Genomic DNA, 25,232 nt, shown 5'->3' on the forward strand with positions numbered 1-25,232 from the left:
AAGTTTAAAATAGGTCTAAGAGTGTTGACTCAGTTTACTTCCTGTATTCGTATATTTTTTAATAAGCTTCCAGACTTTATATTCAAGCCAAAGTACTTTAAGAGTGACGTTAAAGATGAATTTGGAAAGCAAATTATGAACAACATGCTCTCATCACTTTTGGCATTCTGAAGAGAAAAATACTACCAAGATATTAGACATCTTTAATAAGGATTTTTACTACATAGTTCATGTCCTAAATACATATTTACGAGAGGAACAGCTGTGTACAAAATATGTCGCTTAAAAAGTATTTATACATATAAATCTAACCAATAGACCTGAATGGAGATTTTCTGGTTTATCAGCTATGATATGCATTTGAAAAAGCTGCCTAAATATATATTTACACAATAGACCTCAGCTAAATGTGTTCATTTAAAAAATTAAGAAAATATATAAACACATGTTTGCCTGATAGACCAGAACTGCTCCTATTGCATAAAAATGTTTAGGCAGTTTTAAAAAAGTGTTTCTATATTTACTCTTCTGAAACTGTTCAGTTCTCTCACATAATCAAGTGACTGAATTTCTCTGCCAATCTGAACAGTCCCAGCCTTTCGGGGGTAAATGTTGGATGTTTATTAAAACCCCTCAAAACTTTTACTTTCCAGAGACAAAATGAAAGAGCAAATCTGGGTTTTTAAATATTCTGAAGTACAGAAATTATGAAGTGTTTAACTTAGGTCTGATACTAATGTAGAAATTTCAATGCAAAAGGAAGACAGTCTTCAACTCACACTTATGGTTAAAAAAATAGATGGTGAGTAGACAGAATGTCAGCCTAATATTAGAGTCTCCTGACTTTCACTAATTTTCTCAATCTTAGTGTTACCTGATAATCTTGTTGCTAAATTTTTATTTTATTTTTTTTTTAACTAAATTGGGGTATGGAGCTACAAAAAATACATTTTGTACCTAATCATCTGGCACTAAAGTTCCTTTACGATCTCACTTGGGCAGAATGCATTTTTCCTGTACACTCTCAGTCTTTTCTCATGCTCTAATCGAGGTCTTTAACCTTCACACATGTAGTGCCTCATGAGTTTGACCAGCTAGGCAGAGAAGATCATTCTAGTGCTTAGGACATAAGGAGTTAAGACAAGAAAAGAACAAAACATATCCCCTGTTCAAGACTTTTGCAGTTATTTTCCAATTTAAATCATCCTAAGAATACCCTTTGAAAACAGTTGTTCCATGTCAGGGAGATGGAAAAATATTATGCTCAAAATTGCTTATTACTGAGGGCAGCAGTTCTCAAACTTTAAGATTCAATAATGAAAACATGTTTTTATTTAAGTATTGTATTCTTAATTCCTATACAGTCCCCTCTTTCCCCAAAAACTCGGATGAATGTAAGAAATTAAACCGTTAACACAAGATTTTTTAACCGTAAGCAAGATTTTCCAGGTTTGAAAACAAAAGCTGAAATATACAGTTTGCTTTAGCCCTCACTGAATATTTGGATGAGTCTTAATAATCCATCTTATAATTTGTCCATTTTTTTAAATACTCTGGGAATAACTTTGCTGTTTTACTCAATGCATTATACAGTGAAATGAAGCTCAGTTGTAACAAAGCCAAACTCAAGTGAGGCTACCAAAGAAGTGAACACATTAGGTTGCTGTGGTACAGTAAAAGTAATGCCTCAGCTGCTCACTATGGTGTGCACATCAGTTGGAGAAAGATCTGATTTCCTTATACTGTTCCATGTAACACGGGTGCAGTAAAACAGCACAAGCTAATTCCTGTATAGTTAAAGGTATGACAGATTTGCAATATAAAGTTAAACAGCAAAGAAATGCTTCAACATCATGTAGTGAAACAGGTTCACAAAATAAAAAAAAACATGCAGAAGCTTTTTTTTTTTTCCTTTTTTTTTTCTTTTTTGTTTTTTTAAGGTCTCCAGCTGCATCCTACGGGCTCACTCACTGCCACACATGACTTGCCACACTATCAAGTGACTCCTCTCAGCTTTGGCTACAGAAGGTTCAAGTGGTAGAGCTTCTCCAAGGAGTTCAGATTCTCCTCCTTCATCACCTGGAAAACAACAGCTTTGACTGAGGCAGCCAATAACCAGAACAGCATCAACACCACATGCAGGGAGACAAGTGACATCTATGTCTACAAGAAAAACACTGAAGAGACAGTAGTTACCAAATGCTCATATAAAAGCATATTAAAGTCTGGGAATGTATACACTACAAACAGAGTGTGTATCTCAGAGTTTAGTATTCTGCTGGCCATATTCTTCAGTTCTAGCCCCAAAAATTAATGGCAGTTTTGTAAGTATCCATACTCTAAACATTACATTACTTAGAACTCTTTAAGGCAGAGAAACAACCACCTAATTTGCAAACTTGCAGCACCACCCAGGCAGACTCTGAGACGGTTTTGCTACAAGGAAGTGTGCTGGGATAAACATATAAATGCTCTGGAACAAGAGCTGTAATTGAGACAATGCAACATTTATGTCTATGATAAACTTTCCCCCTTCTTTCCTCTTGTTCCCGTTATCCCAGCTTGTCACAACTCTGCACACACTGGCAAAGACAGCCTTAAGCATATTCTCCATTATTGCTCTTCAAAAGAGAAGAGCAGTTTTGTAACTGCATCTGAATTCTGGGTGACAGGAGCCAACTGGGATCAAACCTGGTCAAACAGACCAACCACCAAAAACTGCACACAAACAGCCAGAACCACCAGTCCAGAGGCAGTCTCGTGGTACAGTTTAATCAGATGAAACAGGAACTGACCTACACCTTCAGGAAGGTGTTAGATCACAGTCTGGCTGGTTTTCTGGTTAAACTCCTTTGGAGGGCTGAGGGATCTAAACACACAATAGCCCAAAGCTGCTCTTGAGCCAGTTTGCTGGGCTCACGTGGCAGTGGCTGAGCTAATGAAAGTGCAGCACTGACACTCAGTTCATGGCTTTGCCTCATGCCACAGGGACAGCAAAATGCACACTTGGAATGTGGCTATTCCAGCTGCCTTGGAGTAAGTGCAGAGGTTTAGTCCTCACTGCAGTGTGGCACAGAACTGCCCCAAGCCCTGCCCCCGTGCAGCTCCGCCAGGGTTACCAGCAGGAACCTGTTTGTCGTTGACTGGGATGACAGAATTTGGGCTGGCCTTCCTGGAATTTCCTTTGTAGTGGTATTTGTGGGTTGTTTTGCTGTTTGGTTGGTTTTGAAAGACTATAGACAGATTTAGGCAAAAGGTCAAAACCAGGTTTAAGAGTTGCGACACCTTTTTACGTATTTTTTGGTCGGGGTCTCCAGCACAGAACCACAACTGCTCTCAGTTTATTTCCCCAAAGAGTTCAATTAAAACAAAATAATGTTTACAACAAGAATTCTTTTATGGGCTAGATCATACAAAAGTGCTATCCAAGAAAAGCAGTGATCAAACAAGATGGGCATGCTGAGATAACAGTGATCTACTTTTTCCCTTGCTCACTCAAAAATGAGTAAATTTTAGATTGAGTGTTCTTCACTTAATGCATGACTTGTTTTTATAGTCAGTCTGCATTTTAAGTAACTAAGGACATGTTTTCCAGCAGTTTGAGACAGAAGATAAATCTGTCAAAGGAAGACTGAAAGCATAAACAGTAAGGTGGTACATGACTCCAAAGCAGAGTTTCAAATAAAACTTTTCACACAGTCATCCCAAAGGTCATGGTTTATTGAGGAGAAGCTGAAGGTGTGTCTCAGGATAAAAATACTTCTACCCTTGCAGTACAAAACCTGTAAATACTGACCACACAAAGGCACTCTGCAATCACAGCAGCAGTTATTATGTGGTTAATGACCTTCAAAGTATGAAGAAGTTACAACGCATTTTAAGCTCAGGTTTCTTACCCATTCTGAAGTCAATGTATCCTTCTCCACCACTTATCACCAACATTGATTTTAAGGGACTCTGGTTGAAGGACTCTTGGGCTTGTTTATCAGCTGTTAGCTCTGTCCCACCGCTACTCTGTGGGCAAACAACCTGACCTGGATCAAAAAAAGAATACATTTTTATGCCATATCTCACAGAATAAAATCAAGTGGATGACACAATGCCTAAAGCACTGACTGCCTTATTAATAGGCATGTACTCACCACAGTATTTTTTTTTCAGATGGAAGCAAAGCACTTACTTGTGACCAAACCCTTTTCCTCCCATTAAACAGCACTGCACTCAGCAATCAGACAAGTCTTGTAAACGAAATATAATATATTGTTCCTGAATGTATGACTTCATATAATGACTTTTACACCCTTTCTAAACACTGTGTTTAACTAAGAAAATAAAGACAAAAAAAAACCCAGCTTCATTTGAAGAATGGTGACAAAACCTCACCTGGTACAGCGACAAAGAACTTCACAGCATCGCGGTGCCCGTGGAAGCAAAGCTGTGCGTGTGCCATGGAGCAGTAGGGGATGAACGTCCCTGGAGTCACTTTGTCACTGTTCTCATCTCCATACACACGGATCACACTCCCTGGACGGTTTCCAGAGCCTGCTGCTGCTTTATTAGCTGGAAAAGAAGAGAAGTTGTTCTCGACTTCAAAAGGCAAATGACAGAAGCGGTTATTTGTTAAGAAACCTTATGGTACCATCTAAAAGCTAAAAGCCAACTTAGATAAAAATGAAACAGGAGGGCAGCAATGCCAATTCAAGACAGAGCTGGAAAGAAAAAGAATGCATGCTTCGTTATTTTAAGTACATCAGAAAATGGAGCAGGATTCTTATTAGTCTAGCATAAACACCAGATTTCAATATCCTACTTTTGGAAAAAAAATAATTTGTGAAAGGACTATATCTTTCATAGAAAATAAATACCTCTAATGTGTTTCAGGGTGAGCAAATTCAATGTACTTAAACATATAATTAAAGACACTTGCATTCCAACTAATCATAGGGTATCCCCTTGCCAGCAAAAATTCTCTAAAAATAGCCACCTGTGGGCACAAAGGAGCTACCCTATATTACAATTCTACATCTAGTTTTTACTGAGTTTTGAAATCCATCAAAACAGAGAAGTACTCATGCTAGACATACAAGCCATCTCCATTCCAAAGACTATCAAAGTAGTGAAAGAAACAGTGATTTGTAACAAGACAGCAAATGATGTGGATTAATGACAAAGTTATAAGATGTGGTATCACATTGGCTGGAAGAAAAACAAAGTCTGTATGAGAGTTCAGCTGCAACACAGGATGATATGCTAAACTGCTGAGCAGATTGGTGGCCATTTAGCAAACATAAAACTGCTGCAATGCAGTAACTGCAAGTGGAAAAACATTTAGGAACATACAAAGGGTAAATCTATAAAGGAGTGGGAAACAGCCTCGAAGTGGCTATTAGAAGCCTGAAAATAGGTTTTTGTTCAGGATCTGCACTTACCCCGCAGCCCCAGTAAACGTCCCTGGTGGAGGATTACAGCTAGTGAGAAAGGAGGAAAGGGGAAATGGATAGGTATGACAGTAGAGGAGAAGGATTAATGAGAACCCACCACTCATATTTTGGTTTTTTGATAAGGTAGAGCTTAAAATTTTAGCTCCTAAAAAACAGTAGATATTTAATTACAGAAGATTCAATCAAAAGTCACAAAGAACAGCATCTTGTTATAGAAGTTTCAGTACAAAATGGACCACAAAAGCACTGCCACTGTCATGTGCTTTATCAGTTTAAAGTTTATTATTGATTAGCAACGTTTCCCCTTTCTCTCTTTCCTTGGCAGGAGGCTCCAAAATAATATAGAACGACTCATGTTTTCGTGTGCCCTTTTGAAACATCATCTGCTGATGTGGAAGCTGCCCAGCTACTGAGACCCAGGGAACTGAGAGATGCCACTGCTGTTTCTGAAAACCATCAATATTCCTAACAAGGGTTCTCAACCCCACCATCAGGCTACCCCCAAATGGCTGTTCTGATCCACCAACAATTAACAAAACAGAGATGAAACTGAATAGCTTTAATAGGGATTTCTTCATGTTCACTCCTGTTTTAAAACAAACTCCTCCGGTAACATTAAAATAAGCTTCACGCAAATTAAGAGCTATAATTTTTGAAAGCATGATTTAAACTATTTCAAAGTCATGACAGGAAGTCTGTCCTTCCTTAGTACATTCATGCAATGCAAAAAAAGACATTTACTGAATGGATGGACAATGCAATGGAACAGTATGAGAAACAATGCATGTGTGTGCTGTTCAACAAAGCAGATACAACATGAAGAGTTTTCACTATTAAATTACCCTAAAATTTCACCTGTCATCCTATACTTATTTTCTATGTAACCATAGCACAATTAGGACTATCAAACTTCTGTATTTTATTTTTTGAAACTTTTGTTCACCTCTTTTAACAATTGCCTCAGCACAAGTGTTGAGGGATTTTTTTTTGTTGCTTAAATGCAATCAATTTATTTACACAGAGATTCTTCCCAAGCTTTTCCTATTTAGGATTTGTTTTGCCCTTGAGCTGGAATGCCCCTTTCTCCTGAGGTTCAACTGCCCATGTCTGAATGCTTCCTCTCCCACCCCCAAGTAGTTTCAGCTTATGACAAGAGTTTGGGGTCTGTTGTTATGCAGATACCTGGATTTACATGACTGGAATTTGACCTAGAAGTTAGTGACCTGTTTGAAGAATGTGTTTACACCTCCTGTAACTCTGAACATGTCCTTTAAAGCAGTCATGCTACTCCTGTTACAATCCTTTTTACCATTTTTGTGATGAATTCTTAAGAACTAAAGCCAAACAAACTGTATAAGCAACAACAGCAACTTGCTCAAATGAAACAAAAATCTATTTTGTGATCACATGGCAATCAAAAATAACATTAATTAGAAAACTAAAAATGTCTCTTATAAGCAATAAACTTCTATAAATGCTGCTAATGCTCAGAACACCTCGAAGGCTTCAAAGTGTCCCCTTGATTCAAGCCACAGCAACTCTGATCAAATTGAAGTACAGGAGATTCTGGAAAAGTGCTTTTTTTGCTCATAGTAATTGAAACCACATGCACAGATTTAGGTGCTAAACATCACACAGGCCCGAATCTGTTACAAACCTGCAAGATTCAGACCTGGCAGTGAAGCTTTCTATCCATTAGCAAGCATCTGAATGGTGTTTTAATACTCTTTTTTGTGTCTACAGCATATTGCACAGAGCTATTGATTTATATTTTACTTACTTTCTGTTAATGGAATGGAGATGATGACACCATTTCCTGTTCCTACCCATAAACGATTACAAGACACCATAAGAGCTGTGATTCTCACAAATGAGAATCCCAGTTTACCAGTACCTAAAAACAAAAGATGCTTTTCATCAAAAATTATGAGCAAGAATAATTTTAGTTCTACAATAGAGAATCTTAACTACAACTCCCAAACCACGCAGACAAGTAAATTCCCTCCCATTTCAAACACAAACCAAGTAGAGGAGCACATTTAAGTTGTAAAGATAACGTAAAAGCCTACAACACTAATTAAGTTGTGAACCTCTACTGCAAGAGTAACATTAACTATGAGAAAGCAAAAGAGGTACAACAGCTCCATGATGCTGCACAGTAAAATCTTTTGGGCCTTACCAAAAAAACAAACACACAAAAAAAGTGAGTTTCCAGATGAAAGATAATGGTTTCTCATCCATTAAAATTAATTCTGATCCATTAGCAGGATGAGGCAAGCACAAGGCTGACCAGTTAAGTGCAGTGGCACAGCAGTGACTTGTGAAGGATTTCCCAGAACCCATTTACCTGTATTTGTTGTGTTATGTAGGTGGGTAAACTGCTCTTACATAGATATTAACAAAAACAAACAAACAAAAAAATCAGACAGCTTATTAGGCTCAATAGCAACAAAAGTCTGCTGTTTTGCCTTTTCTTGAAAAAAAAAAAAAAAAAAGAGGTATTTTTTCCAGGCAAGTAGTGGATTCTTCCTATTTTCAGTTAAAAAAAAAAAAAAAGGCATTGGTACAATAAAAAAGAGAATTTTTTTTGTTTCTCTCTTGGTGCCTGCACAATCCAACCACTATTTCTCTCATTAGCTCTGAGTTTTAAGGGCACTTCAGACATCAGGTAAGATCAACAGACTGGAACAGACGACCCATCATTCTCATCATGCTTTACAGACTGACTTAGGCTTCTACTTCCAGACTCAAGTTTTCACAAACTGATTTGCCTGGCCTTCCACCCAACCCAGTGAGAATTGCCTGCTCCAGACAGCAAGAGGTGTCAGAACACAGCAGTTTTTCTCAGGAACTTACCTAGCATTTTGCTTACATAGGGCTCAATGTCCACGTCCTGCAGGTGCTGATACGTGTGCGCGTGGTAGAGGCGCAGGGTGGAGTCCAGGCGAATGGACACCCAGACCCCATCACCCACCCAGGCCAGCTGCCTCACTTGGCTCTCCCTCCTTGGGTGGGCATCAAATGACTTCTATGAAACATTGGAGTTTAAAATTCAAAAGATGAAACATGGGAAAGAGTAAGAAAGATTTCTCTGTTACTCTCAGACCGCCTGTACCGGCAATTTTCTTAAGTCAACCACAACCCTCTGATCTGCAAGATCACAAGATACATATTTAGCTTAGTTACAACTACCATATGGTGCTGGTAAAGTAATAGTAAAATTGCTGTTTCCTTTCCTTGGGTTTGATCTTAAAGCTGTAGTTTCCTACTATGTCTTCATTTACACATCACATCTCAGCCTGCTCTGGCTTCTGCCTCCCTTTAACCTGAAGCCTTTTTGGTCTGAGGTCCTGCTGTCACAGCACAAGATACATGGGACCAAAAAGTGCTTCTCTTCCTACTTCTGTCATGACTTACTTGTACATACAAAACCACCCGTGCAAAATACACACTATCCACCAGCAAAACAATCAATGTCACTGTTGCATGAACTTCATTTCATTTTTTTCCATATATACACAGCCTTCACAAAAACAGCTTATTAATTGGGTGGTTATTATTTTCAGAATTGTTGAGCAGTCAACCTCAAAAGATCTGCATCATGTCTCAGGCCAATTAGCAGAAGCTGAAGCATTAATATTGCTAAAGGCTTGCAGAAACCCCAGCCACCTTCTGCACTCGAGATGTCAGGTACAGATAAGACACTGCAGAACATTACACACCCTACATAAACAAACTACTCTCTAACTGGAGGGAGAGCACATTCAAGATTAAGTCACAAACCCCTAAAGTATTCAAAGACAGATTATAGAGAATTTTACAGGTAGGTGGAGAATAAAGTGAGGCACACACAGAGTATGTTGGGAGCTTGTCTCACAAGCTCTGCACAAGGACACTTCCAGTTCCTGGCCAGCTAGAGGTGAAGAACTAAACCACTCAAAAATTAGTTTCAATAACTGAGAACTGCCTCATCTAAAAGTCTTCCAAAACAGTGAAAACATCTTAAGAAAACGTAACAAGATTTCCCAAAACAAATTTGTTTGGTTGCTTCTTTCTGTACTGATGAACAAAACAGGTGTTCTCTGGACTTACTCTGCAGTTTGAGCTGCAGCATTAAAACACTATTTAATTATTCTCATCACCATTTTAGCTTACCTCTATTTTCATGGCCTTTGGTTGAACAACATAGATTTTGTTCCTGTAGCCACACCAGACTTTGTCATGTACCACTGTCATGCACCGTATCGAGTGGTGCGGCCGGCCCAGGTCTAAGAGGTGATAGTTTGTCAAATCCCACTGACCATCTTGGAGAACAGAAGGAAAAGAAAAAGCAAAACTAAACATTGGTTCCTATGAGTTCAAGAACAACTTAAAAGTACACGGCCTAATTTTTTAAAAGCACTGTAATAATCTGGATAAGTCAATACAAATTCATGGCTTGGCTCCTCATTAAACAGCAACTAGTTATAGGAACTACCAGTATCCTGAATGCTATTTTTTTTAATAAGGTGGTACAATGATTCACGTTCAAAACACAGCAAAACATGTTTTAAAACAGCAAGTTACCCAGTGCTAAATGTGCTGCTTGGCCAGGCACCAGTGGACATGACAACACACAGCCTGAGGCACTCGCTGCCTTGGCTGAACATGGAGATGTCGGTCAGTGCAGCAAGATTTTATGTTAAATATGCTGCAAGATCGTAAAAAAAGGCCCCTGAAATCTTCTAAAAGCATACTAAATTTGCTCATTCAACACCAAGTAAAATTCTTCTGTAGACAGAGCTAAGCCCCAGATCATCACTGACATTCATTAAAGATCCTTAAGGATTGTAAACTACTACAGTGAATTCTTGAAAAAAAACAATAAAACAAAAACACTAAAAATATAACTTCATCCCAGATGCATCTTTCCCAGTATTTGCATTAGTGTTGTACAACCTCTTTATTTCTTTTAAATGCCAAGCATAGGGATTTAAATATCACAAGGAAAGGAGCAAATGAATAGGGAGGCTGTGGAAACAAGCCAACAGATAAGTTCCAGCTGCTCATAGTGAGACTTTCCCCTCCAGGTCCTATTTCTGGAGCTGGTTCAGAAGTGGTTTGGGCAGAAATTCTGAAGGGATGCTTAAAAAAAGTCTCCTTGAAGGACTTGGTCAGAGACAATTAACACTAATTAAACAGAAGACACAACTATTGAGCATAACGAAAAAGCAAGAGAAATTATAATCAAAGTGGACTTTCAAGTGGCTTTTCACTATTTAGCTCAAATATATCCCATTCCCCAATTCAGAGCGAGCAAAAATTCCATTAATGCACCAGGACAGTGCAAAAATGGTACTTGAATCTGCAACTGAAATAACTAAAGATTTCTCAAGGCAACCTGTAAAAAACATTCCCACTGGGGAATACATTATCGAAACACTACTCAGAAATGGCACATTTCTTTCCTGAGTACTGTTACAGCTTCACTGGTTTCCAGATCTAACAGAATGCTTACCAACTCCTCGGTGAAAGATTGCCAGTGTTCCATCAGCCAGTGCAACCAACACTATTCCTTTTACATGTCTGGGGAAAAAAGGAGGCACAACAATAGGAACTGTTAGACTGCACTGCTCAGAGGGCAAGTTTAAAGTAAGGTATAAACAGCATATTTTTACAGCCATGTTAGCCCTACTGTTTTGATTTCTACAATATAGCTAAAGAAAAGGGATGTAGCAAGGTGTCAAAATCCAGTTCAAAAATCTTGAAATATAGCTAGCTACAATGCCTGAAGAAAACATCATGGATAGAACCTGTAACTGTTTTGAGTAAACAGCTACAGCTCATCATTTGGGCTACATATTTCCAAGAGATACAAGGTTCCTTTCGTTTTCCTTACTCCCCGAATGTTTTCCACTATCCCTCAAAGAGCATGCAGGCAGTTATGGCAACTGACATTCCCAATATCTGAGGAGGAAATAAAAAACTACTTTGAAAGTATTTTAACAGAAATTCATTATGATTTACATGACATTCTTTCAGGACTTACACAATACTGAGAATAGAATCTTTAAGTTTAATGGCATGAACACATTTCCTCCACTGGGCCACTGACGAATGAACATACAGGCTGCAAAGACAAATCAGGAGGGATTAAAAGCACTACCAGACAATAACAACCACAAGCAAAACCCCTACAACTGAAATCCACAATCAAAGGGAAAATAAGTTTTCATCTTCCACTGGAAACTATGTACAGACTGAAAGGAAGAACTGCATGAGCAGCAGAATGGGTTTTTCAAAGGCCTAAAGCATTACAAACCTCTTTGCAGATCCATTTGTAGTAAAAAGTACGATATATTTTTCTAGCATGATAAAATACTGAAAGTTATGGAATTATAAGACCATAACTATTTCTTTGACTACAAAAAACCCACAAAATTTTTCTGCAGATGAAAGTGTTATCCATCAAAAAGAGCTTGCTAACCCCCTACAATACTTTCTTTGAATTCTATAATGCCTAAATGCAGCAAAGCGTACGAGGTTTTGGCTCCCTTGAGATCTTCCTGCCCTTAATCTTGACTCCAGACAGTTATCAGGCCTGTAGGCACAAGAAGCAAGTTTAAAGCAATTATTACAAATAAGTTTAACAAGATTATCACTTCCTTACCATCCATTCTGTGCTCCAAGCCACATGGTCGGTAAAAGGCTACTCATTTTCTGTGCTTCTTCTCTCACTAGATCTTGCTCATTTGGCAAAACTGCAACATCTTTATATAACTCTGACTCAGTACTAGAAAAAAAACCCAGTTAAGATACATTTAATGAAGTGCACAGATCACTCAGGCTATAACCTAGGCATTTACTTCATTGCTGCTAATTCCTACACTGGCTTTTGAAGTACTTAAGGTGTAACTGTGCATGAAAATACGATACAGATGAAGTGACAATAACAATGAATTTCTTCAAGTGGACATTTTCTTATACAAGGAAAATTAGGTTCCATTCAAGCCTGTCAAAATTGTTGATCTCTGAGGAACAGCAGAAGAGTCACAAGGCATAGCATGTCTTGTACCAAGACTATTTACACAAACCTCAACATACTTAACAAGAAAAAAAAAGTAGTCATTTTATCTCCATGCTATGTTCCCACAAACACTATATTTTTCATCTTAAATACATTTTAAGAGGTATGAGGATTGAGACTATGTACTTAGGCTGGTACACTGGAGATGCCTCTGTTGTATGCTGTACTCCCAAAGGATCTGTAAAGACATGCTCTGTGTAGACTCCAGTTTGTGCAATATCAGCTGTGTCTTCTCCTGTCCCTGCATTGACTTCTGTTGCTTCTGTTGCCTCCTCTGCTGTTGGAATGTTCTCATCTACTAAATTATTTTCATTTGCAATATCTATGTAAACAAAAAAATTTGAAAAACTTTTAACAACTGTGACAGAATTCTGAATTATTTAAAACAGCCAGAACTTCATACTTAAAACTGAAGTGACCAGACAGTCACAATCCAGATCTCATATTTCATCTAACAAGAAAATCACATCAGAAATGCCCAAACTTTCCCAGGTTGTACTGTATAAACAAATGTCAAATGCACTTGAAATACTTAAATTTAAATACTTAAATACTTAATGTATCAACCCAGCGACTGATGGCACAGATTGTCCTTTAAGTGATTAACTAGAACAGCAGTGAACAAATCCAACCACCCCATACCCATTGCCAGTCACATCACCATACAGCTCTGAAGGGCATAGGACAGAAAACAGCAAGAATGTCTACAAAATAAGCAGCTTCACTTAAATCTCTACTAAGACTTGACAAAATTCAAGGCATTTATTCACCTTCTCTCCAGTCATTTGTTGGCAAGATCTGCACTTCAAGTACTGAATAAATTAAAAGCTCTCTTTAAACCATGCACAAGAGAGTTCTCTCAAAAACATTTGCAAGAAAGCAAGTGTTAGTATCACCTCCACGGAGTTTTCAGCAACAATTACACACTGCAAGAATGGCAGACTCATAGGCCACAGAATATTTGTTTTATGCTGCCCCAGCTTACAGACATTACGCAGTTTCACCATTAATTTTCAGTTACACCCGAAGGTGTTTGGCCATCCCTGACAGGGTTGTGATGTTTTCATACCTGACTGTTTCTCTGCCACTGGGGAGCCCCCGTTGGCATCCTGAGCTGCAGGTGCCCCCGTGAGCCCCTCTGCAGTGCAGCCCACCACGGTGATGCCCCCCAGCAGGCTGTCGGTCTCAGCAGAGCTGTTGCTGGTCATGCTGCCACACAGAGAGGACTTGTCCACTTGACTGGGATCTGCTTCCTGAGACCCTTCCTCTCCTGCAGGATAGTCTGTTTCCCTTGCCCCTGGAAGAGATTAAACCCATGTGTTTTTCACAGGGATAAAGCTGAGTCACTTATCTATCTGAACTTCAAACTGAATGAACTCTCCAGCACCTGAGATCAAATGTGCAGATACTTATCTACAAGCTTATTTTAGCATGATCAACAAATATAAAAGATATTGTCACAAAGCTCATAAAACAAAGGCAATACCTACATATGCTGCACACTTGAATTGTCATACAACATAATTCAATCTGCAGTTTTCCAAACAGCTTATTTCAATTTTAATAACATTTTCTATTAAAATTAGATTTCATAAGAATACACATATGCAGGGATACCTGCCTACATCTTTACAAAGAATTTAGCTGCAGTACATCCTTTGTTCTGGAAGAAAAGCTGTTTTTTCTCTTGTACAACCCCTTCATACTTTTAAGACATAATATTCTCAATGCAACAAGGATTCCCTCTGCAGGAAGCTCCAAGACTTGCTACTTATCTTCAAGAGGCTGAAGAGATCAAAAAAGCAAACTACATTGTTCTTTTTGTGATGTTCACAGTTCCATGAAGCACTGGCACTATTGCACAATTTATAACACATCAAATAAAATAGTTACTCTTGGCTGCTGACATCTCTCTACCTTTGAGTTAGTTTAGGCCAAGAGCCAACTAAAGAGTGGAACAGTAAAGTAGAAATGCAATAGTTTTTGGTATAACTAAATACCTCCTATTGCTCTGTTGCTGTAGCATTTTTATCACACCAATTCACAAACCTTTGGGTTCTCACTCAGCACAAGAAAAATCTGAATAGGAAATAAAAAAGGAGGAACTAAACATCCCAGGTCTTTACCTGGCACACTGGCAATACAAAGCACATGAGAATTGCAAACAATGAAACTGTCCAGAATATTTCCTGGTTGATTTGCATCAATTATGATAACTTTTGTAGCAGAATGTGTGCTAGTACAGATCCAAACTAGACTGGATAATTCTTCCTGATGTTTCAGTTCCTTCTGCTGATCCTGAAGGAGAATAAAGGCAGAACAGAAATGAACAACAAGAAGGGGGACAATAAAACTACTACCTTTGATCTTTCATGTTCTTGCATTTTCAACTACAGAAGTATACATAAATATATGGTAAGTTAAATATCTTCGGTGCCATTGTAAAATTACATGGAGCTACTTGTTCTCTATGAATTTAAAATACAGACCTCCCTCATATTTCATATTTGCATAAAACATATAGAAAATAATTATACTGCACAATTCTAGTTAGAAATACGAACACTGCTGACATGCCAGCTGCCATACTAAGTGTAGCCACAGATTAATGTGATGTCCCAAAGATTAAAGTCTTTGTTTTTATACCCTTAATATGAATTCCATTCATGGCAGTCAGAACATGAACAGTTTTGTCATAAATGTTTTTTAAAGGAGGTAGCAGTGGCATAAGCAATGCATCATTTTGATGTAAAATTTATTTACTCCTCAGATTTGCCAACAAGCTGGCACAGTATTTTTGTAGTTGGATTCAATAACCCAACTATCTTGGGTTGATGATTACCAAGAAAAATCTATTTGTTACCAATTAAGCCTGATTACAAAATACTTTATTATTCTACTGATAAAGATGTTTAACTATATAAATTTATTAAATGTCTTTACAGGGACCTTACCTTGAGCTCCTGGTCTAGTTTATCTAAGCTACTCTGAGATCCTGTTTGCTGCTTGTTGCCTTCTGCATCCACACCAGTCACATCATTGTAGAACACACTGGCACCAACCACAGACCCGCCGTCCCGTGTTTTCCCTCCTGACAGGTTCACCCCTACAGCACACCACAGCTGGGAAGAAAGATAAATATTTCACTTGAATTCTAGACTAAAAAAAAAGAGACATAACCATTGTTAAACATGCTAAGTAATATCAACATTTTGTATAACTGCAGTCCATTTTAAGGAATTCATTAGAATTAAAGTACATTTCTACTGAAGCTTGAATTCTTCTTCACTATGCTTTAAAAAGAAACTACTTAATTTCAAAAAGAACATAATTGAGTCTAAGTTAAAAATGTTCAAGCTATAGGTTGTCCAAGTCTCTCTATCACCACTGGAAATATCCTACCTTCATAGAGGTATCCTTCTCATCTAAAGGTCTCAGGTAAACAGGTACAGGCAAGTTTTTCATCTTATTTTCACCCTGGCCACCATTTGCCACCTAGGTTAAAAAAAAAACAAACAGAATGGAAAAGCTTTTTACAGTCTTTGGAATCAGTTGCTCAGACTTCACTAAACAAGATTAAGAGTTTTGCATTGTTGTTTTCCTAGAAAGATTCTTTACTGCAAAAGTTCAACAAAAAAATTGCCAGAATGACTCAAACACAAGCTGTGAAATCATATTCCATTCAAATGTCCCAAAACATGAAGTTGTCACCCTTACACATGAAAACATGATACCTGTTTGTACTTCTGAGGTAGACTCCAGCCAAATGCTTGCACCCTGCCATCCTCTTTCTGCACGTGTGCTTTCACCTGGCGATACTGCTCCCTCTTCTGCTCCCTGCGTGAGGCTAAACTGGCTTCAGTTCTGGAGAAGAAACATTATTGAAAAACCTCTTTAGAACTCTTTGTGCAACAGGAGTTGCTGTTAAACTCAATAATCAAGAGCTCTGTGGAAGCACTGGGTTACCAGAGACATCCCCAGGTCTCCTGTGGGCTGTTTCTAAGGGACCGGTAAAAGACAGGCACAACCAGAAAGTCTGTTGCCAGGATCCTTACAGAAAATTAACTTGGGTTATGTACCTCTACTAGAAGCTTTAAAAGTTGTACATCAAAAGAATATATTGTCAAAGAGAAGCACAGGAGAAAAAAAAAATAATTGCAGATGCTTGTTAGCCTGACTCATGTTATTTTCCACTGAAGTACCTGTACAGTTATTGCTTAGCTACAAAACTTGCATATAGAAGTGTACTTAGTGCTGCCTTCTGTGCCTAAATGCACTTTTATGAAAGACAGTGACATTTCCCAAGCAGAATATTACTGTCAGGTATCCAGAGTACTCACCCACTGCTGCACCTTTCAGCCTGCACTGTCTTGAGTTCTTATGTATCAGCACTCACTTCAGGAGAACATCACACTTAGCAGCATGTTAAATCTCAGAGGATTAAAAGAGTAAACACTTGATAGAGCATATCTAGTATTATAAAACTAAAATGTCTTACTCTTCACTGAGGAATTCAAAGGCTTTAGATTTGTCACTGGGTAATTGAGATAAGGTGCTGCTTCTTTTCTTGACTGACGGAGTAATGTGCGAGGTTGGAGCATTGTATTTAACATTGACAGGAGGTTCTGGTTTCTTTGCTGTATTGCTGGAGGAACTGAAGAGCCTGCTAAAACTAGAAGAAAGAAAAAAAAAAAAAAAGAGTCAAGATTTGTCAGATATATCCAGATTTGACTATGCAGGCAAAACAGTGCATATGCCAGCCTGCTCAAGACAGTTAAACTAAGAAACTGGAGCCCAACATAGCAGCAGCCACCACACGCTCAGCAACACCCTCAAAGCACAAAAATTCATGTCAGTCAGAAAAATTCCTAAAGAATTATTATCCCATTTGTTCATCAAATTTAACGGGAGCTTCATCTTGAATTAACATCTACAGGGAACCAACAAATATTAGGATGTGAACATCACACCTGGAAGGCAGGTTTATAAAGCACATTAGTTCATGCAGAGAGCACTTTAAAAACCCCACCATTTTCTAGGCAAAAAGATAGAATAGTTATCAGCAAACCACAACATCAAAAGGATTATTCGACAAATATCTTGTTGTGAAAACCAATGGTTTAGATTTAAAGAGCTTGAAGTTAGCAAGGACAACGTAACAATCACTAAGCTGTACTTCACAGAGGAAAAGGAAGCTGAAATAAATGCAATCCACACATGCTATTCAGGTTTCTACTATTCATCATAAAAAAGAATCCAGAAAAATGTTCAGGACAAGAGTCCTGATGCATATTCAACTAGAAAAACGAAATTAAAAATCAAGCACTTTGGCATTTAACTTCACAAAGTGCACAACCATGTGATGCAGCTTACGATACATTCTGTCTTCTAGACCAGTCTTACCGAGCTGGCATGCTGGGTAACAAGAGGAGAACAATTAAGACATCTTAAAGCATAATTAGCTAACATACACAAATGTGCCAGCTAATTGGTTAGAGTCTTTTATCTATTTTTGCCAGTGAGTTGTGTTTCAATACTTACAACTGCCAAATGCTCGATCTCTTCTTCTCTTGCATGGCTGGATTTTCTCTCGATGCTCTACAAGAAATAAATTCCAAGTTTACTGAGTAAGCACCAATTAAAAAAGGGAAAGGAACAGAATAGGGTGTAACTCTAATTTTCTTAAAAAAGGATAAGATATCAAAAGTAACAAAAAGCCTGTTTCTTCACATTGTCACTTCTATTCTGACCAGAACTGAAATTCCCATGAGATCAACTGAAACTACATAATATACTCCATCCACATTTCTTTGCATCCCAAACACCAGTTGTGTTTGGGGAGTGCTTTTCAGACAGAAGAGACAAACCTGTGTAACACTTTGCAATGAAAACAGCTAAAAGAAAGCAGCAAACCATTTAAATTCTTCTGCCTCCCATTTTTTAATATTTTAACCATTGCTTTTTGTTTTAAAGCCTCTAAGTCTTCAACATATCAGTAAGTAAGTGATAAAGTGAGTGTTCCTGAAGTCACAGATGCGTTAACAGAGATAGGAGAGGGTTTTTACAGCAGACAATAGCTATAGAAAAACAAGCCATAGCTGTTGGGAATATGCATTTTTCCAAAGGCTCACAGATATGAGGACAATGGGAACAATCAAGTGCCATTGCTGTACGTGGCCAGCAGGCAGCACCACTGACTCTGGTATGGCAGGGGTATCTACAATTATCAGCTTTTGTAACTGTTCCAAAATACACACATTTCTTCAAGGGATGCTTATTTTGCATCATATGAAGTAACAAGTTTTCACTGAGGTCTCACCAAGAACCCATTTTGACAAGTTATATGCCCATAATTTAAAAAAACAAAGTTATTCATGGGCATGAGGGAGACAAGCAGAAGGCAATTAACCTACTGACCAGATCACCCTGCAGCTAAAAATGAGGGCGTTGTAAAATCCAAGGAGCTCTGCCAAAGATTTTAAAAGAGCCTTTCACCTGATCATCTCAGTCCATCGCACAGCTTCCTGGAGCTCCATCAGCCTCTCCTTGTACTGGTTCCTCTCCATCAGGACCCGGGCCATCTCCACCCGGGTGAAACGCTTCCGCTGCGCCGTGGGGACATCGCTCTGGGCACACAGCAAAGCAGACATGGAGGAACAAAGCAGGGCCTTGCAGAGTCACCCTCTGCCTTCCCACAGGAGTCAGTTCAGGCCACAATTCCAGATTCCAAACCATTTGGGGCCTTTGTAAAACTAACTCAATTTTATCTTCCTCTCCTCCCATCCTTTGTATCCGATATAATCTGAATGTGACACAGTAATGGGCAGAGAGGAAAGCAGGAAAACTAATCACTGTCAGTTCAAGTTTACTTGTGCTCTTTAGATCTTCTGTCTTTTCTATTCATGGAGAAACTTTACTGACACTTATTAAGCAGTAAAGCTTGGCAGCACTCACTAAACACGTGGACTTTTAATGTCCCACTGTGAATCACACACACAAAAATACACACACACATACACCTACATCATCATCCTCTTTAGCTTTCTGTCTTGCTTCCTCTGCTTCTGCACGAGCTCTAAATACAAAATAAAAAACAGCTGCATTAAATATCACAGTTGGGGTTTTTCTTTCTTTTTCACAACCAAGGAATTAAACTTACTTTCTCAGCTCTTCTTCCAGTTCCTTGTTCTTCTCTTCAAGCTTTTGTTTTGCTTGTTTTACAGCCTCCAGTTCACCTTGTAGTACATCCTTCTCACAGGTCAATTCATCCACCTTTGCTATCAAATCATTCTTCACTACATTCAGTGCATTTCTGCACAAACATGGAAAATACACCATTACAAGGATGATCGTGGTCTCATAGTTCAGCTTCAAGCCTGATTTTATTCCCAAAGACCTACACATTTCATAAAAACTGCTGCAAAAAGGTACAGCTTTCTAAGAGATCAAACCCTGCCCCCCAGGTCATAAATGTTCAAACACATTCACACCCCTGTATTAGAAAAAGGTATTGATAAATCAGTTTGCCTGGAATAAACTCCTCCACAGTGCTCCAATGGATTTGCTTCTGCACTTACAGCTGTTCTGACAGGGAGCTGACCTCATTAGGACAGAGCACTGCATTTCTTGTAGCCTTACAAGGATAAAAGAAGCTTTTGCTTCTTAGGTCCTTAATTTCTAGAAGAATACCAACTCAGCTATATACTTAGCCAAATACACCTACAAATTCAAAATACTCATACCAGCACTACTCTTAGAACTGAAAGCACATCTGTATAATTTCGACTGTGTATGAAGATATTGAAGATATAATGAAGTAACAAAGGCAGTATATTTACATAAACAGTCTCACTTACTTTGTCTCCAACAGCTGAGTATTTTCCAAAATAAGGTTTTCAACCTCCCGTCCCATTCCTTTCCAAAGGAAACAAACACATGAAATTAGCAAATAAAATGGATGTTTTTATGAAACTTATGTTTTGCCATTGTCTAAAGCCAACTCAATTTTAAGTATGACAAACTTGTAAGGAGAACTGTGAGCTATCTGAAGTTCCAGGTCCAACCTACCTTCTATAATTAGCTTTCCCCTCCACCTACTCCCAGTTTGACTTCAATTAAAGGCATCCCTGGTTAGTGACCAGTGCTGCCTCCACCTACCCTATATATTTGGAGGATGTTACAGTACTAAGTCAAAAACCAAACATAGCATATACTGCAGAAGTATTAGTCCACAAAACATTAAGTTTAAAATGTTCAATTGTCTTTTATACCACGTTAGATACAAAAGTATATCAGTTATAGACACAAGACATGCTGAATAAAGCTCAGATTGTGAAAGCCCTGCAGATTTCCCCAGAGCAAATGATACCTTACCAAAGAAATTATGGTCTTTAATGCCCATGCATTCCATGTAGAGCAAAAACAAGAACAAGAAACATTTCATGTAAGGTGTAGTATGAGCGAAGAGCAATAAAAAATTCAGACTTATGAAGTAAGAGCGAATTAAAACAAAGCCACCACCAAAAGTCTGAAGTGGAATGTGATGTGATTAGAAGCAGGATTTGTAAGAAGGACAGATGTTGAAGAAATTAAGTCTGTCACAACCATTTCTATTGGTTAGACCTCTTATAAAAATCAGTAATAATGTCTCTCATTTTCTGTGAAATAATTTAGAAGCACAGTACTTGGAAGAAATGCTAATCCATTCAGGAAATATTTCCAATTAACCTACTACTATGGAAAAAAGTGAACCTATCTTTTTATGCAGCCACTTTGAGGTTACTTAAACTTCTGAAAATCAATTTCTTACCCTATTTTTGGCACACCTAGTATAATTTGCAGGATTTTAGAAAGAAACTTCCAGGAGAGAATAATTATTTTGCATCTCGCACAGCAAAATAATTATCACAGTGATAACAGCAGAAATTATGTTAATTCAAGACTAACATAATGAATGAGAAAGGTATCTTAATGGTGGAGGCCTTTTAAAATACTTTACGAACACAATCTTCTAAGAAACTTTGGTAACAGAAGACTTAAAAGATATTTGGATAACAAAGAAAAAAGGTATCTATAGATAGACATGCAAGTCAAAGTTGCCTCTTGAAATTTCCCTCTCTGGCTTTTGGATTAAATGTAAGTGACATTTAATAGTGAAGCAACTTAGATCAGCTATTGTTAACTCCATGAATGTCTGGAGAAATCCACTACACTACAGTCATCATGAGCTTTTGTTCAAGAAGCTATTGCTTTTTAAACATTTTCAGTATTCACAGATAAAAGTAGCTAGGATCATTTCCAACAGGTTTCAGGATCCTTTATAATGCAAGAACAAAAATTAGAAAGCCAGAGTGCAAAGGCAAAAAAAAAAAAAGTTACCAAGCAGGAAAAAAAATGCAGAGAAATGTATTTTATGAGAGCAGCAGCCAAGAATGCCTGACTGGAGAAGCAACAGATTTCAAAGATTTTTTTAAAAAAGAAGCATACACACCAGAATATTCCCCTGGGTATGCAGCCCAAGAGAAAACAGATTAGAGAATCCCAATTAACTACTTTGACAGAACTCCAAACTGAAGTTTAATGCTCACTCAGAACAGATCTAAATGCTTGAAAAACACCAACTATCCTGGATGCAGATGTGGATTTTCAGCTACTGTTTGGACTATGATTGTCCTCAAAGTGAAATGACAGTTCTACAGTAAAAATTTGAGACCAGCACATTCTGCATAACAAACTCTGGTATCATCCTGTGCTTAGTCTGCACACGCTGGTGCTTCCAGCAGCAGTTTTACAGAAAATGGTAATAAAGTCAGTGACAAACCTTTGATAAGTTATAGCATAAGGTTATTTTTGGCCCACAGAAAACAAAGCACTGTGATCAGGACAGTCTGACAGCAATTTGATTGGTTTAATCAATTTATCACATCATCTAAGGTATGGAAGTTGCTCTATGTTATTACTTCTCCAGTACCTGTATTTTTGCATGCAGAATGTGTGATTAGTTGTCCCTGTGACAATGGAGTGACAGGAGTTTTGGATGAAGTATTTTCCAGTAAGGATGTGGAGATCCTCACTGCTCAGCAGAGTGACAACAAAGAAAAACCATCTCAGACTGGAGATGGGCCCATTACTCCCAGTGAGTAACACTTTGCAGAAATGTCACCTGCCTGATGTAAAACACGTTTCTGGTGAAACACTGAACAACCAGAAATCCAGATTGCACACAGGAGTTCTAACCAGTGCTAACAATCTGTATTTTTGCTGGGTCAGAGGACAGAAGCAAACAAGCTGCTGATTGTCTCTACACAACCCATTTCTAAAACACCCAAGAGCAGCATCTGCATTTTATACATTCCATAGTACCAGCCTGCATTATTTCAAAATGAGGCCTGAACAATGATATGCCCATAAACATCTTGTTATGTTGTTTATAAAAAGATCATTCTTCTCATGACCTTTTTGCTCTTGATCAACTCATGTTCCCCAAACTCACACTTTGTTCAGTCAGCACAGAAGTAACAGAAAGCTGCTTGGACAGGGAAGAGAAATGTGGGTTTCCCCTCCCCTTTCAATTAATGGTTTGGTTCTCAAATTACCACCATTGCATTTTGCTGCAATTCTCTTTGAAGTTAAAATCCCTAAAGAGGTGATAAAGTCAGGCACAATCTGAATTAAACTACCTAAAACTAGTTCAAGGCAAAAATCCTTCCTTCAGATAAAATCCTGGTGTCAGAGAATATGTAGGGAGAAATGAAATAGGAAATAGTGTAAGAAACACCCCAAAAGATTAAAGTTATATTGAAAGAAAGAACAAACACTTTCTCCTGTTTGAATTCCAATGACTACCTTAGGATGCTACTCAAACGATTTTAATGCAAATGAAGCCTAACAATAAATCCAGCAAGAACAATTAAGCACTCCACTAACAAGGAAAATTCCTGTACACAGCATCTTTAAATAACCTTCCTTACCCAGCAAATCTGCACCTTCATCCACATCTCCAATTAGGCCAGAACCAGCAGATGACAGCTCTTCAAAGAGTGACTCTGTGTTACGGTCAAACGCTTTGTTCTCGATGCCTTTGGTAGGAGTGCTGCTCAGGGAATTAAACAAGGCATGAAAAAGCAGAAAGAAAACATTCCCACCATGAAGAAAGTTTTTCTCTGCATCTTTACCAATAGTTCATTTGTTACCCCCACCAAAACCCAGTAAAATTGTCAACAGCTTTCAGTTGCCTTACAAGTCCTAGATTCTATTTTCAAATACTACGTTGGCATCAAGGTCCAAAACTTGACATGGTATCGAGTTGGTCAGGATTTTAATAAATTAAAGCATATCAAGTTCTGGCCTGTAGAAATTCAGCTCCATCAGGACTTAGTCAGCCCAAATTACTAAAGAACAGACAGCTCAGCCAAACTGGAAGTCATTTAATATAACAAGAATGCAAGAGAACCCAGTAGTCAGAGATCAAAATATTCCTCTGGCCAGAGAAGTGGCTCCTTTCACACAAAGCTCTTACACCATTAACATTCCCTGTACAAGGTAATTTTTTCCATCTCGTCACAAGAATGAAACACAGAGACACAAAATGTATTTGAAGGATTTGTGACTACACTCTGAATTGTTTAGGGCTTACCTAAAAGATCAGGCACCCCTGGCTACTAAAACACCACTTGTTTATTTTTATGGGGCTATAGAGCTTTGGAAAGAAATGTTACCCTTCACAAGCAAAAGTCTGAAAGGGAGCAGACCCAGACAAAAGTTCTGTCAAAACTGGGATTCCACCACCAGAATCTGATAAATAAATGCTGTAATATTTGCAAAGCCAGTCATAAATCCAGATTTTAAAGATACAGGTAAAGACACAAGGGTTTAGTTTAGAAACTGCTAGTACTTTGAAATCTTCATCTAGGAAGAAAAGGCCTTTCGGAACAGACCCTTTGCTTGGAAATAAGAATATTTAAGTACTCTTAAGTCTGTTATAGCATGAAATACCCTGAACATTCATCAGGTTTAACAATAGAACAAAGAACTTCTGTTGCATTTAAAACCTCCTGAGGAATTTGGGGAAATAAGGTCACAGAAGTAGGAGATTCATTACATAATGCAGGATCTTAGTCTGGTAAAATTTCTGAAACGTAATACACTCTAAAATTTGTCTTCTTACTCAAATCACAACACACAACTTACCTGGAACCCTTATATCCACTGAGATCTTTATCCATATCCAACTCTGGAGTTGACTCAATGATTGCCTGAACTTCTGATTTTTCTTCATTTTCATTTCCCCCTGAGGCAAAGCAAGTGGTACAGCTCCATAAACAACATCACCAGGACATTAACCACATGTAGTTGTTATTAATCAATCACCAACTCATTAGATTTCTAATCAAAAACTTACTGAGGTAATTAAATGAGAAAACCTACAGATTTTTATATTCTATGGCAGACACTGGAATTTCCAAGTCTCTCTTGAATTTAACTTAAGTCATCCAACAGTAGTTATTTCCCACTATTTCTGCAACTGGAACCAAGATGTCTATCATCTCATACCTTTTTGTGTCTAGCTAAGTTCCATTTCAAGGAAATGACATAAATAATTTCAATTCTGAAGAAAAAGGGACTAAAGGCACCAACAAACAACAGACTTCTCTCTTATCAATATTCTGTACTCCTCAAAATACTGAGTAAAAAACCCCAACGTTTCTCCTTTATGGCACAACAAG

The 25,232-nt window shown here is 38.1% G+C and overlaps 1 protein-coding gene across 8 annotated transcripts in view; it reads right to left on the reverse strand.

The window, feature by feature from the left end:
- Positions 1-1,468: 1,468 nt before the first annotated feature.
- SPAG9 (sperm associated antigen 9) overlaps positions 1,469-25,232 on the reverse strand; it is a 58,811-nt gene continuing 35,047 nt past the window's right edge. For 2 of the 8 annotated variants that reach the window (XM_064675988.1, XM_064675992.1), the window contains 25 exons: positions 24,697-24,796; positions 23,478-23,599; positions 20,881-20,895; positions 20,364-20,421; positions 19,667-19,819; positions 19,531-19,582; positions 19,003-19,133; positions 18,049-18,105; positions 17,006-17,179; positions 16,242-16,371; positions 15,910-16,002; positions 15,462-15,629; positions 14,634-14,805; positions 13,577-13,804; positions 12,634-12,829; positions 12,091-12,213; positions 11,470-11,550; positions 10,939-11,006; positions 9,597-9,745; positions 8,298-8,469; positions 7,222-7,335; positions 5,430-5,468; positions 4,384-4,560; positions 3,897-4,034; positions 1,469-2,079 (listed from right to left, as the gene is read on the reverse strand). In XM_064675988.1, the coding sequence (XP_064532058.1) occupies positions 1,964-2,079; positions 3,897-4,034; positions 4,384-4,560; positions 5,430-5,468; positions 7,222-7,335; positions 8,298-8,469; positions 9,597-9,745; positions 10,939-11,006; positions 11,470-11,550; positions 12,091-12,213; positions 12,634-12,829; positions 13,577-13,804; positions 14,634-14,805; positions 15,462-15,629; positions 15,910-16,002; positions 16,242-16,371; positions 17,006-17,179; positions 18,049-18,105; positions 19,003-19,133; positions 19,531-19,582; positions 19,667-19,819; positions 20,364-20,421; positions 20,881-20,895; positions 23,478-23,599; positions 24,697-24,796 (3,026 nt within the window). In that variant the 3' untranslated portion in view covers positions 1,469-1,963. The remainder of the gene's footprint in view (positions 2,080-3,896; positions 4,035-4,383; positions 4,561-5,429; positions 5,469-7,221; positions 7,336-8,297; positions 8,470-9,596; positions 9,746-10,938; positions 11,007-11,469; positions 11,551-12,090; positions 12,214-12,633; positions 12,830-13,576; positions 13,805-14,633; positions 14,806-15,461; positions 15,630-15,909; positions 16,003-16,241; positions 16,372-17,005; positions 17,180-18,048; positions 18,106-19,002; positions 19,134-19,530; positions 19,583-19,666; positions 19,820-20,363; positions 20,422-20,880; positions 20,896-23,477; positions 23,600-24,696; positions 24,797-25,232) is intronic. The other 6 variants (XM_064675989.1, XM_064675993.1, XM_064675990.1 and 3 more) reach the window with 3 other exon arrangements.

This window comes from Pseudopipra pipra, chromosome 19 (genome assembly GCF_036250125.1).
Source record: "Pseudopipra pipra isolate bDixPip1 chromosome 19, bDixPip1.hap1, whole genome shotgun sequence".
Classification (NCBI taxonomy): Eukaryota; Metazoa; Chordata; class Aves; order Passeriformes; family Pipridae; genus Pseudopipra; species Pseudopipra pipra.